At 40.8% G+C, this 14,197-nt stretch overlaps 1 protein-coding gene across 4 annotated transcripts in view; it reads right to left on the reverse strand.

The window, feature by feature from the left end:
* ARL13B (ADP ribosylation factor like GTPase 13B) overlaps positions 1 to 14,197 on the reverse strand; it is a 63,553-nt gene that overhangs the window by 44,026 nt on the left and 5,330 nt on the right. For all 4 annotated transcript variants that reach the window (XM_054973620.1, XM_054973619.1, XM_054973617.1 and 1 more), the window contains exons 3-4: positions 13,515 to 13,585; positions 5,677 to 5,926 (exon numbers count right to left, since the gene is read on the reverse strand). In XM_054973620.1, the coding sequence (XP_054829595.1) occupies positions 5,677 to 5,926; positions 13,515 to 13,569 (305 nt within the window). In that variant the 5' untranslated portion in view covers positions 13,570 to 13,585. The remainder of the gene's footprint in view (positions 1 to 5,676; positions 5,927 to 13,514; positions 13,586 to 14,197) is intronic.

Here is a 14,197-nt window from a genome sequence, read left to right on the forward strand (position 1 = left end):
TTTCTCTTATATTTTTAGCCAGGTCTTCCTCCAGAGGCAGAGGCTTGTATCCTACCACTCCATTAAGCAAAATTCAAAGCTTCCTTCAGAGGAAGCACTACTTAAGATGGAGGAAGACCCCTTAGGCTGAATGAAAGCTTCAAAAACTTTGATAAGACTTTGGTAGGATATAAACCGGTGTGCAATGGTACATTTTTGTCCCCACAACTCCACAGTGAAGTAATTTAGACTAACGGATGGCAATAGCTTCAAGGACATTCAATAAGGAGGGATTTGATTTCTATGGGAGAGATCTGAACTTAGGTCCTCCCAGTCCTGTTTCAGTAATTCCCAGTATGTAACTGGCTCTGCTCCATGTTGGTGGTGGCAGCAGCACAGGGCAACTGAGTGCGAGGACTGGGAGGCCGCCCACTCAGTTGCCCTGTGCTGCCTAATCAGTTTGAAACTGCAAAGACTCAAAAGTCCATAAGGACACATGTTCAACAGTCTAAATTTTTAAGCAAGTGTATTAAGTTTCCTTCAGGTGGAGGCATTATCAACCATGCTATTCCCAACTACATCAAAGGAGTGCAGACTAAAACAAAGCTTCAAAGCAGGGAAACTATTTCTGAATATATAAAAAGCTCAGGCTAAATTTATTTGAACAAATAGGAAGGACAAGAATTTTCTATTCATAAGTAATCAGTGGAAATTTTAGTTGGCAAGAAGATGTAGGACAGCACTTGAAGATTCATAAACAAATCTTGGAACAGCGTAAAATGTCCAGCCTGTAGCTGTCTGATAAGATGTTCATAGCACTTACTTACTGGACCTCTCAAATTAAGCAGATCAACACTAATATCTAGTTATACACAAGATCGGAACATTCATCAAGGAAGGCACATGTACTCACAGCAACAGAAAAATTATAAATAGATTACTTCATGCTAGGGAGTCACTTCTCATATATGACTTCTTCAAACATAGTGTTTCTAGCATGTATGTAACGATACAACATTTGGCAGTTTAAATACATATTTTAGGGAGTAAACAGCATAAGGTTCTTGTATTTGACCACTGATCTTCACAGCTTACTCCACTTAAGAGGACGATGTTCATACACCGTATGAACATAACAGATGTGTTGGCATATATAAGTCTATGGCTCTAAAACGATTACTAGTCTGAGAGTATTTTGGCTGCATACAGCCAGTAAGTTATTAGCAAATCTGAGCCTCAAGTGCTCAAAACAAGAGACAATTAAAAAATATTTGCTCCCAGATTACATTAACTAACAATGCAATCCTATGGTAAGTTACTCCAGTCGAAGCCCACTGAAATCAATGGACTTAGACCGGAGTAACTCTCCATAGCATTGCAATATAAATCTATCACAAGTATTTTACTCTTATAAATAATCTGTTCTGTTCACTCATTGAATCTTATTTCCTGTCATTCATCTGCACAAGATGAAAAATGACAGAATGGATCTTCAGCATACCCAAGTTTGCTTCATTATCCTAGAATCATAGAATCGTAGGGTGGAAGGGATCTCTAGGGTCATCTAGTTTGGACGTTTATTGTGGTTTCTTTTGAACACTGTAAATATTCTCAACACATTAATATACATGAATAGTTGTGAGGATAAAACAAAGTATGGAAAAATGTTACAAGTTACCAGTGATATGAGGCAATTTTTTCCCCCAAATTTATAGTTTCAGTGGAAAACCTTCCACTCAATATATGTAAATATAGTCAATTCATCTAAACGAGCTGAATGTGGGATATGAAGAATGGACAAATCTTAGCGCTTGTACATGGCCCAGGTTTGCACATGGTGCACAGGTTTGCACATGCCTCAAATTTTGCTGACATTATTTAAATATGTACGTTAATTGAATCTGAGTAGGAACATTCAATTTTTCCTGGAAAATCCACATCACTGTCACTTTCGTTTCTTATTGGGGAGAACAGTAAGGTTAAAAATGAAACAAACAACAAAATAAATCTCAGACCACGCGTATCTTTCAATAGGTATTGAATAATAATCCCAATAGCTAACATCACAACAATTTCTAGAACATCAAAACATAATTAACCAATACTGTTACGACCTTTACTTTCTTTAGGGCAGATTTTTCTTTTAATCTATCCCTTAACCCTCTGGGTAGTCTGCTGCCACCAGGAATATTTTATTCCAAGATATTTTATTTAAATTTTCCCTTTGGTAACGTTCCCAAAGCGTCAGGCTCCTTCGTGGTTCTATGTGGCCCTGAGGATAGGAATGGAATATAGCAATGACAGCTACACTGGGATATAACAAAACAAAATAAACTTTTATTTAGTTAAGAAGCGTACTGGTTTCATAAAAGTGGTTCTCGGTTCTTAAAGTCACTTCATTTACTCTCATTCACACAGATCTCTTCCAAGGCTTCACACACAGTTAGCCTCTTTCACTATCTCAATATTTGTCTCACAGAAATGCTTAAAACTCCTCAAGCAGCACATAGCTAGCCTCTCTTTCTCTGACTCTTATTCACAGAAATATTAAACCTGCTCAGGCAGCACACAGCTGGCCTCCCTTTCCCTGACTGAGTGTCCTTTCACAAACATGCTCAGTTCAAGTTCCACACAGGTTATATTTCTCTCATAAACACTTCAACATATTCAGGCAGCACACAGCTAGCCTGCTTTCTTCTGACTGAAACCTTTCTCTCCACCCTGTCAGTCTAAACTGCATTCACTCCGCCCACACTTTCAGTCATCAACCAATCATATCACTCACTCTTCCCTCTCTCACCCCCACTCTTCACCTAGCTCAAACCAAGCATTTAAAGACACATGCACACATTTACTTGAAATCATTACAAATACACTGCATGTTGTTGTGATGTCTTGTTTTGATTCCAGATGGAGAGGTTCTTCAGCCTGGCCACAGCTGCATGCCGTACTCCAGACAGTTTCCAATGGACCTGTGGGATCTTGGAAACACACCATAATGTAAGGAGTACTCCATTTTGTCACTTCCTCCACTCTCTGGGGCCTGCTCCAGCTTCCAGGCATTTTCAGCCAGCACTGGCAGTGCAGCCCACTGGCCTACCTCAGAGACCATGGTCCAATACCCGACTCATTTAAAGGCATGTGGCTTAGCCCCCAGGATAATGAGGTGTCATCTGGCAGCCATCTCCTTCTTCAGCAGGGCTCACAGTAACCCAGACATGTGAGACTCATTCACCGCCCACAGGGCTCTGGAGGGCTGATGGTGGTGGACTCCTATAACAGTCCTGTATTGGACTTCTATAACAGTCACCATTCTGGCCAGTATTCTGTACCAGCTTCTGGCTATTTGTGGTTCACCTTTTGAAGCCCAGCTTTTCCAGATGGCCTTCCTGCTGGCCTTTTATGAGGCTTTCTGAGTGGGGGAGCTGATCTCCAGCTCCCACTGGAATGCTTCTGAGCACACCACACCGGACCAAGATGTTGGGATGTCTGCCGTCATGGTTCATATCTTCCTAGGGCAGTCCAAGACTGACTAGAGGGGAAGGGGAAGCACATCTGCCTGGGCACCATTTTGGAGACAGCATTTTGCACAGTCCAAGCCACTAGGGCCTACCTGGCCCTCTGCCCACAGCCCTTTTAACACACAGGAATCACTCTCCCTTGACCAAGTTTTAGTTCTCTTCCATTCTCAGGTCCTGTCTTGTGGTGGCAGCTCTCGGTCTTATCATCCCGCATGCGGGCCATAAGGAGATGGAGGTTTGGAGTGTATAGGGCCTACATTTGGCTGGGTTTGGGGCCCTCTCACTAATATATACTCTCTTGGCAGTCCCTGCAGATTGGCACAATTCTGTCTCGATCTTCGGGCACAGTATCATGCACTAGGCTGGTCTCTACATGTCTTCATCTAGATGGGGACCACAGCTTGGCCTGGATGGTGCCATTAACATCGCCTGGCTCAGCATCAGGGGAATGCTGAGGGACTCACTGGTGTCGATGGTTCTTCATCGCCTCCGTCATCAGTCCCATTCCCTGTCATTCAGCTGGGAGAGAAGGACTTGGGCAGACCGCAAGGCATAGGCTTGAAGCAATCTATTGTGGCTGATCTTGAACTCCTCTGTGGATGCTTTCCTCCACAGTATTCAATTAAGGTAATAAAATATAATTCTGGACAGTGTGCTATCAGTCAAAATAGGTTATATATTCTCCCACAGAATCATTCATCCTTACGTTACAATCAGCTATAAGGAAGTTAGTATAAGAAATAGCCTAAAAGCATAACTTCTTCTGTTTCATTCCTAACCATTTTATATACACAGCTTAGACAACAAGATCAAAAGAACAATCTATTTTTAAAAGAGCTGTAGCACAATAAATCTCTTAAGAAATAAAACTGACAGCTGGCAGGTAGAGTACAATCATTCCAAACAAAAACTGTTCTGTTATCGTAAAAGACTCTTCATCCTGAACTTATAGTAATTAAGGAAATTGACATGGTAACACTTTTATCTGCTAGAAATGTATATATATGAACTCGCTTAAAGCATATTTCTATGTTTCTCAAAAATACATATAACATATTAAGTGTTATATTACACTAATCAACAGATTGAAAACACAGGGACATAATTAGGTTGCCAGCCAGCAGGAATCTGCAGGGTAGAGGACATAGGGTAGGTTTACCATAGAGTTTCTGGGGATTCCTAGACATATATGATTCCTAGAGAGACATCTCCCACCCCTTGCAGGTAACCTGCCACAACGCTAGGCACAGTTCTGCTACAGTTGCTACTTTGGTTTGAATAGGAAGGAGAAAGACGTGTATACAGATAAGAGGATAAAATTGGGAAGGAAGAACTATATGCACCACCTATGATCCTTGGAGGACAGGCAGGATAAAAATTTACTATAAGGAGATACATAAACATCTTTCACTGAAATCAATGGGACTTTAATGAGCATATTGAGAGCCAACTTGGTGTAGTTACACTATCGGACTAGGATCTGAGAGAACCAGGATCAAATTGTTATTTTGCCATGGAAGCTCACTGGGTGACCTTGGGCCAGTTACACCCTCTCAGCCTAAGCTACCTCATAGGGCTGTTGTGAGGATAAAATGGAGGAGAGAAGGAATATGTCAGCCAATGTGAGTCCCCATGGGGTATAAATGAAGTAATTTTTTTAAATAAAATGCAAGTACTATTCTATGCACATTTCCTGGTAATAGGATTAGATCAGTATACATGCCTAACTGTTGTAAAACCAGTTGGACTACAATTTCAGTTCTGAGAAACTGGTCCTTCTGAAAATGCTTCACTTGCACCCTCTTGTGTCAATGATGCATATCATTAATACTAACAAATCAGCAACAATATACTTATGCTATTCTTATGAAGTGTTCAATGTTTCATAAGAACAATGCTACTAAAAGTAATGCAAGAAGATAAGCACAGAAGGTGGATGTCATATTCATTTCAGTAGAGCTTCCACAGAAAGCCATTCTGTAAGAATGATTCCATCATTTCCAATTAACTTCAGTAATAACACAATGTACTTTAATTTCATTGATACGTTATTCTTGTAAAAAAAAAGTCAGCTTCAAAGACAGTCTAGAAAGAAAGATGTTCTACAAAATCTAAATTTTAATGAAAAAGTATTTATGAATACATAGATCAGTATTTAATAATATATATTACTTACACTAATACAGGTTTCCCCGATATCTTCGGATGCTTTAAAAGTTCTGACATGGTCTCTTTTGTCTCTTCCATTCTGTCCAGATCGCTGGAATCCACAACAAATATCACCCCATAGGATTCAGCATAGTAATTCTTCCAGATACCCCGAATTCGCTTTCCACCTCCCAAGTCAAAGATTGTGACTTCAAAACGTCCTTGTTTAAGGTCAATTTTAGAAAAGCCAACTGTTGGAGCCACATCCTCAGGAGATTCTGAAAAAAATTATGAGACACTGCAGTTCATCAAATAACTTGTATCCAAAGAAAGTTAAAAAATAGTCCTGCTTCCATGATACATCATCATTGACTGCACCATTGATCACTAAAGGCACTTCTGTTTGCAAAGCAGGAAAGAGGAACATTTCTACTCAGTCTCCCATCTCATCTCCTGCCAAACACTACACCATTCTGGAGACAATTTCAAATGCCAGGAGCAGCCTTCTGAAGGGTTCGGGAAGCTGCAACAGGAAAGTCATCTTTGCAATGGAGTTCTGCTCACTGCTATTGGATCAAAACCTATATGGTAGGGCTACAAATTTATTATTACAATATATTGTCCATCATTCTATCATAGCTACACCTAACAGTAAATTGGATGGGCCCTGAGTGGATAAAGTAAAAACAGGCCACATAAAAAAGATAAAGATTAAAGAATAACTACTATGATGATCTAACTACTACTACAATTTAATCAAAGTTCTCTTGTGAAATATAACTGTATCTATTTGTGTAAATATACAAAATTGGCTTCTCATCATATATTTATTCAAAAGCTGCCTGTTAACATTATCATAACCATAACACACATACTACTGTCTGTCTATTTGAGGGATCCCCAGATGCTCAGAAAAATATTTATAATTTAACCAAATTAAATTAAATTAACCAAAAAAAGAAAAAAGCCTCTAAAACCAGGCTGATGAAGACTAAAAAGGCTCCAGAATACTAAGAACTGTTGAGTGTTGGTAAAAGGAAAGGGATGAAGAGGAAAAATCAGCCTGCTCATATTCTTAAAAGAGCTTAGAGCAGGCCTTGAATATTACTGCACCAGGTTGCCATTGTGACCTAAAGTTTGCTTATGGTGCCTAGAGCTCTGGTGGCCCTCAACCTATACATTCTGTTACACAGTTTAGAAAAAATAGGAGGGAAAGAGGTAGTCTGCTCTTAAAAGGAATGCCCTGCAAAACTTTTAACACAAAGCTAATTTCTTGCTAGGATATAAGATCAGAGTGAACAGAGCTCAATTGCTGCTTCCAGCACCAGCAGCACCTTGAAAGTTTTCTAGTTACCCAGCTGTGACAGATGGGCAAAAGTACTGCCACTTTCTCCCCTCATTTTCTGCTTTTTATTTTGAACACTTTTCACAACAAAATAAGCAATACAACACAAGCCTTATGAAGTTTGCCACGTTTTGACATTTACCGATCCCCTGTACTCCTGTTTGCTGCGTACTTCAGCTTTGGAAAATGTTCACATAATCCCTTACATTATATTGTACCATGTAAAAAGTTTGTGCATTTCCCCTGGGCTAATTGAGGTGGGGTTTTGAATGTATGTTTACTGTGGTTTAAAATGCAGGATTCTAAAGCAAGAAGGGGGAATCTGGATGGGTGAGTGAAATCTGCTGCGATTGGACAGTAGCCTTGATATAAAACCACTCACAATCTACTGTATTATGTGCGCCCAGAGTGATTCCAATACTATTGAAAGTTTTCTGGAAGACTGTCAAAGAACTGTTGCTTCATCTGCAGGTCAGGTTTCTTTGCTCCCCCCTCCCCCCCCCCCCGTCCCCTGCTTGGAAGAAGTGTCTCTTACCACTGCCCTCACCATCAAGCACAGCCAACTGCCTCTCTTCAGCATTCACTCAGCTGCAATAGGAAAGACCAGACGTTCCCAACAAAGACAAAAGTCATCCTTCTTCTGTGTGATGGTAGTGGTGTTACTGCTGCTAAACAAGACAGGAGATACAGCAGCTGTCTTTGCAACAGAGTTCATATCCTAGCCACAAATTAACTCTGTGCTATTAGTTTTACAGAGCATTTCTTTTAAGGGCTGACCCCCTCCCCTTCCTCTTAGTCCTTTTAAACTCTGTAACAGAATTTATAGGCTAACAGCCACTAAGTTCAAGATGTCATATGCAAACTTTAGGTTGCAGTGGTGATCTGACACCCAGAATTGTCAGGGCTTGAGATAAGGTTTGTGCTTCCAGAGGAGCAGATGGCACAAAATCACAAGAGAATTGCATGTCTCAGAACCTGGCTTTTATGATAAAACAGGTTAAAAAAAGGAGAGGTGTTGTCTCAGAGACTGGCTTTCAGGGACAGCAGGCTAAATTGCCGGAATTTCCAGAATCCACTCACATTTATGCTTTGAGATTCCTACAGTTGGGGAAAAGCCAAATATCCATTTCAGGAATCAAAGCTTGATTGGTTACTGCTCTCTGAACTCCTGCCTTGTCGACTGAAATGTTATACCTTTCTGAGCCCAGCAAAGGCTGTGTATTTTACTTGTATATATGTTCAAGTCTCTTTACTGATTAACGTTATCCCATCTAAGAAAGCTAATAAAAGTTACTGTCCTCCCTCCCCCGATTTACCTCAAGCCTCAGCTAGAATGGCTGCTTTCAGAAATCACTTTAGGGCCTCTCAATCAGATGGAGGTTGAGGTAGAGATCACACTGGTCAAACTACACAGGATGCTGTCTCTTTTTAAACAGCATTGAAAACCCCAACCTCCACATCAGCCCCATCTCCCAATTCCACATAGGTCCCAAACATTATACAACTTAAAGTGCAATCTTAAGAACACTTTCCTGGGAGTAAGACCCATTGAAGAGACCCGAGTAGTATTCTCTGTAGCCCTGCTAAATACTGATCTCATATTCATTTATATTTCAATGAAGATTGCAAAACTTGGCTTGTATATAAGAATTTTTAGCTGTGGCATTTTAAAATAACTTTTTAAAAATAAGTGCTGAACACACACACAAATATATAGCCTGACTTTTTATGAATTATAATCTGACTCATTACTTCTTTAATACAAAATTATTTAAGATGTCATCTTGTCATACCACCATACATTGGTTAAGAAGTTAGTACTGACCATTCTAAGATAAGTTTTAATAACTATATTGGCCATACTAAGATTATATGCAATATTAAAAATAAAATATTCTGAAGATAATGAGGCAAATTGGTAAAGATTTTTGGCATCTGAATAACTCCTAGATTAGATTTTCCAATAACAATCTTTTTTTCAGTGCCTCATTAACAGCATAATCCTAAAGGGGGAGAGGAGCACTCAGAGAGATGTCGATATATCTTGCACTACCATTAATGCATTCCTGAGTTGCTCTGGCGCAGCTCCCCAGAAGCACTCCATCAGTCCTGGATGTCAGTACTACTGCACAGCAGCCAACAGACCTCAGGCATAAACCCCTGCACCGATGTGGGAGTGGGAGGTGGACTGGATGTTAGTTGGCTTCCTAGGCTGCTCCAGGCTGCCCTCAAACAGCTACAGGAAGTTATGCCATGAAAAAGATGGTGTACCCCTTAGGCATCCATGCAAACGGAAAAGTCAACCACCCCCTTATCTACACAGCCATGCCCAAATGGCCCAGTGGATCTCGCAGACCCCTAACAGGTACTCTATCGCTGGAGGCTCGGTTCAAAGGGGCAAAGAGCAAGAACAAAGGATTCACCCACCCAAGCTCAACCATCCACTTCTGCCTCCCCCATTCCCCTCACAAGAAGCCAGGTGCTATCCCTACAACAGTGGCCTCCACAACCAAGTATTTCTGAACTTAGAATCATAGAATCATAGAGTTGGAAGGGGCCATACAGACCATCTAGTCCAACCCCCTGCCCAGTGCAGGATCAGCCTAAAGCATCTCTGACAAATATTCATCCAGCCTCTTCTTGAAAACTGTCAGTGAAGGGGAGCTCACCACCTCCCTAGGCAGCTGATTCCACTTTTGAACTACTCTATGAAAAATTTCTTCCTAATATCCAGCCGGTACCTTTGTGCATGTAATTTAAGCCCATTGTTTCGGGTCCCACCCTCTGCTGCCAACTGGAACAGCTCCCTACCCTCCTCCAAATGACAGCCTTTCAAATACTTAAAGCGAGCAATCATGTCCCCCCTCAATCTCCTCTTCTCCAAACTAAACATTCCCAAGGCCCTCAGCCTTTCCTCGTAGGGCTCAGTCTCCAGACCCCTGATCATCCTCGTCACTCTCCTCTGCACCCTCTCGATTTTGTCCACATCCTTTTTGAACTTCTCATTATATGGGAACATACCAGGAGCTTTTTTTAAAAAGTTCCACAACCACGGCCAGTGGTGTGTTAGGGGAGAGCAGCATGTGCCTGGCCCTCCAGGCATCATGACCCATGTTTAACAATGGGGCAGGCTTCCAGACTTGGCTGCAGCTGATGCCAAGGGTATGCCCTTTGTCTAAGCGGTACATGTCTCTGGTGGCAATCTAACCAGGAGACCTGGGTGCATGGCCATTTCAGAGTTGTTCCACAAACTCTCTCCCCATCTGTTTGCATGTGTGCAGATGACACTAGCTCCGCTCCGCTCCACTCCCCGCTCCAACTCCTCCTTCCCATCTGTCACTTCCTCATAGGCTGACACTTCACACAGCCAAAGGATGGGCTCTAGGCTCAGGGGTGGTTGTGCTGTAGGTTTTCTAGGTGCCACTGGACCACATGTTTACTCTGCAGCACAATAGAGCTGTGGTCTAGTGTCACCTTGGAGACTGAACCCAAACTCAGGTATACAAACCCTCCCCCACTCGCACATGCTGCTGGATCCTGAGTGCACCTTGGTGGGCTGCCTGAGATGGTATGAGGCTGCTCCCACACTCTGTCACAGCACTCCTGGTGCCCAATTAGCCATGAAGATTGTTAGCCATGATGGCATCTAACACAGATACTAGAGTGCTACTGCCACAGGTGCAGAAGAGGGGGGATTGTAGAGCAACGTCTCAGCCAAAATTATAGATCTCTAAGGCACCAAATTGGCTGGGCCATTTTGTTCCCCATTTTACTGCTTGCAAAAGTCCAAAAGTTCAGACCTGGGGCTTTAGCGTGTCTCTCCTTTCTGTCCATGTAGAGTCTGAACCAGGTGCCCCATCCATACTATCCTGGTGCCTTTCTACTGAGACACAGCTATATATATTCTCATGACCCATGATATTCTCTACACCGCACCCCCGTGGCCAGTGATGACATCACAGCTACAGCAGCATGTCTGGTGCCTGCTGCCATGTCTCATGACCCTGTTCTCCTGGCCTGGGGTTAGGGTGCTGGTCCTGAGTGTTAGGGGCTGTGGGTTCAAGCCTGGTCTATGTCCTTTTGGTCCCTTCGCTTTTTTGTTTTTACTTTTCTGGGAAAGGAGTTGTGTAGCTCAGAGAAGGGATGTTTATGAGTAGGTGGTCCTTTCGCAGGTAGTCTAGCCCTCATCAATGATGGGGCAGGCATCAGCTCTGCCAATGGGGTGGGTGTTCCCTTCTGGCTGGGAAGGGGGCCTCTCAAACCAAGCACGTTTGTTGGGGTACCGTAGTTGCAGGATCTTCCCATGCTGTCCACGAGCTCTCTGAGGAGGGGTGTGTGGTATTAATGGCCAGAGATTGGCTGTGCCTTTGTGTACCACTCACAGAGCTGTTATCAGCTGTTGTTGTGTGATTTGTGGATGCTGATGTTTCTATGGAGACTGGAGGGCTTCCTCTGCTACATGTCCCTGATTGGGTTTGCCCGTTGGTATATCTCCCTACAAAAAATTCTTAGGAAGCAGATTAATTCTGCAAAAGTCACACGAGTGTCTGGATGTCCCCACCACCCCACCCCTCAGGATTGCACTGCAAGATTCCCAGCACTTAAAAAGACAGTTCAGAATTTTTACCATTAGTTCAAAACATAACAGTTTAATCCAATACAGAGCCTGGTTGCATGCATACTGTTTTACAATAACTGGCAGAAGAAAATTTTTGTCAAGACAGATTTTAGGATTGAAGGGATATGAGAGATCTGGTAAATGGCAGGTACCTATTTAATTACAAATAGAGATATAAAAGATTCATTAGAATCACACTTTGTTATACACACCATACACAATCTTTTTGTTTGATTTTTTTTCTTAATTATATCCCAAGTCAATGTCATCAGAGAGGTTATACCTAAACCATTGATTTTGATGTAAAACTTACTGATACATGATCATTACTGTGTTTCAACAGACAGGAGTTTCAGCACAGACCGAGGAGGAAACCATCGACTTTCTATTCCATGTTAAAAAGTGAAATGCATCATTACCCCAAAATGATATCTTATATCTTTGCTATAGTTCAAATAATTTTATGTCTTCAATTGCTCAGACTTCACAAAAGCAACTAAGTTTTCCATTTTACAGCATAAAGGATAAACACATGATATGCTAACTTCTTATCAAATTGTGTTTCCCTCCATAATGATAGGCACAATAGTCTTGATTCAAAGGCTCTTTGCATGTGCATAAATAAACTCTGAGCCCAAAAATAGATTTACCACTCTGTGCTGTCACAGGCAAAATTGTATTAAGGATGTGTGCATGGAATTGCCTCTCCCTTTTCAGAAAAACAGGAAGATTATTACAGTTTTGTCTCACACATTTCTTTGGATTCAGAGTGGCATTAGAGATTCTCTTCTCCATTTTTCCCCTCACAACAACTCTGTGAAGTGATTTGGACAAAGACATCATGTGAAGGTCACAAGGTCATTCAGGAAGAGCCTATTTTCAAAAAGACTTTTATTAGGTGTGGTCATAAAGCTGCTTCCCAGGTGTGAGGGTATAGATATAAAATTTCTGGAAATTTTGAAGCCACAGGAGGAAAAGTTTCTTTTTTTCAGAAAAAACAAAAATTTGGCGGGAAATTGAAATATATGCAATACTTAATGTCCCATTAAGCCTAAACTGATTTTACTACTTTAAAAACATAAAACACATCCTTTACAACTTACTTAGCATATAAAATTGCAATATTTTACAAATTTAAGTTATCAATGCCTTGATTTTCTACAAGCAAAATTGCAAATATACCCAATACTTGAGAGAGAACCACAAGCTGATGTACTCTAAAGCAGAAAAATAGGAGTTAAACAGAAAACACAAGCTTTTGTGACAAATAACACAAAATATATTTTTGGTCAGAAAAAGCGTCATATTTTTTATATGTAGATGAACTTTATAATATTAAAGCACTGAACAATTCAGTAGAGTATTATCATTATACACATTATAGCATTTTAATTATGTACAAACTTAGTCACACTTAAAAATAAAAGTATCAGCACCTCAAGTTTCTGAAACTTCTAATTCTGAGCTTTCATTTTTTGTCCACATGCAACTCTTAAGGTTTGCATGAATTAAAACAAGCTTCTCTACTCTTTCACACTTTCTAGGCGCAGAAATGCATCTTTGATTTAAGAGCTGTATATGTCTACAGCATGTCCACCTTGTCTTTAAAAGCATTTCACTCATTCTAAAAGAGAAAATATTTCACAGGAGTTTTTTTTCAGTACTCCCTCAAATTTCCAATTTTTTCATTGGAAAAAGGCAAGAAAAGGCCTCAGGGGGGAAAAAACTCCCCCCCTCCCCGCCAGGCCTTCACATCATGTTACACAAATCTCCCTAGTCTAGCACTCCAACCTCTACATGTAGGCTGTCTGTACCCCCCCCCCCCCCAGTAATACTATCCAGGACCTTAAAGAAGTCCTCTTAAATACCTGATGAGATAGTCTGGAATAAAGATGCAGCTTACCTCCTTGGATTCCTTTTACTGTTGCAGTTTTCCCAGCATTATCAAGACCCACCATGATTAATGTCACCTTCCTTTGAATTGTATAAAAACAAAAACAGTATTTTCAGACTTTTTCCTAACCTGAATATTTCATTTCAGAAACACTTAGAAAGTATTGTTGGGAAGTGTCATCTCTAAGTCTTCATACTTAGTGGTCAAACAGTGAACTCCTAAACAGAGTTACTCTAGACTAAGCCCATTGATTTCAATGGCTTTGGACTGGAGTAACTCTCCTTAGGAGTTCACTGAAAATATATTAAGATAATCGTAGTTGAGTTAAAACTAATTCTACCCCAAACAACATCCTACATTGGGCCGGTAATATTTGTACCAGTAATATACAAGGAGTAACTGAATACCTAATGTATTTGTTAGAATACACATCCTTTTATATATATAGAAATAGGCAAGACTGTAATTCATAACATGTAAGGATGAAAAAGCACACCATTAAATGTTTCTTTACCACATTGTCTCCAGTATAACAGTAACTTAAATTGGAAAAAATGTTGTTCTAATAGAGCACTTATTTGTAAGGACTTCTACAGAGATACAAATAACCTACCCAACTTACTCTGCCTCACCTCAAACTACATTGTACAAGCTCGCTACAGGGCAAATACATTTCCCCTATATAGAACCTT

Source organism: Eublepharis macularius, chromosome 3 (assembly GCF_028583425.1).
Source record: "Eublepharis macularius isolate TG4126 chromosome 3, MPM_Emac_v1.0, whole genome shotgun sequence".
NCBI classification, from domain to species: domain Eukaryota; kingdom Metazoa; phylum Chordata; class Lepidosauria; order Squamata; family Eublepharidae; genus Eublepharis; species Eublepharis macularius.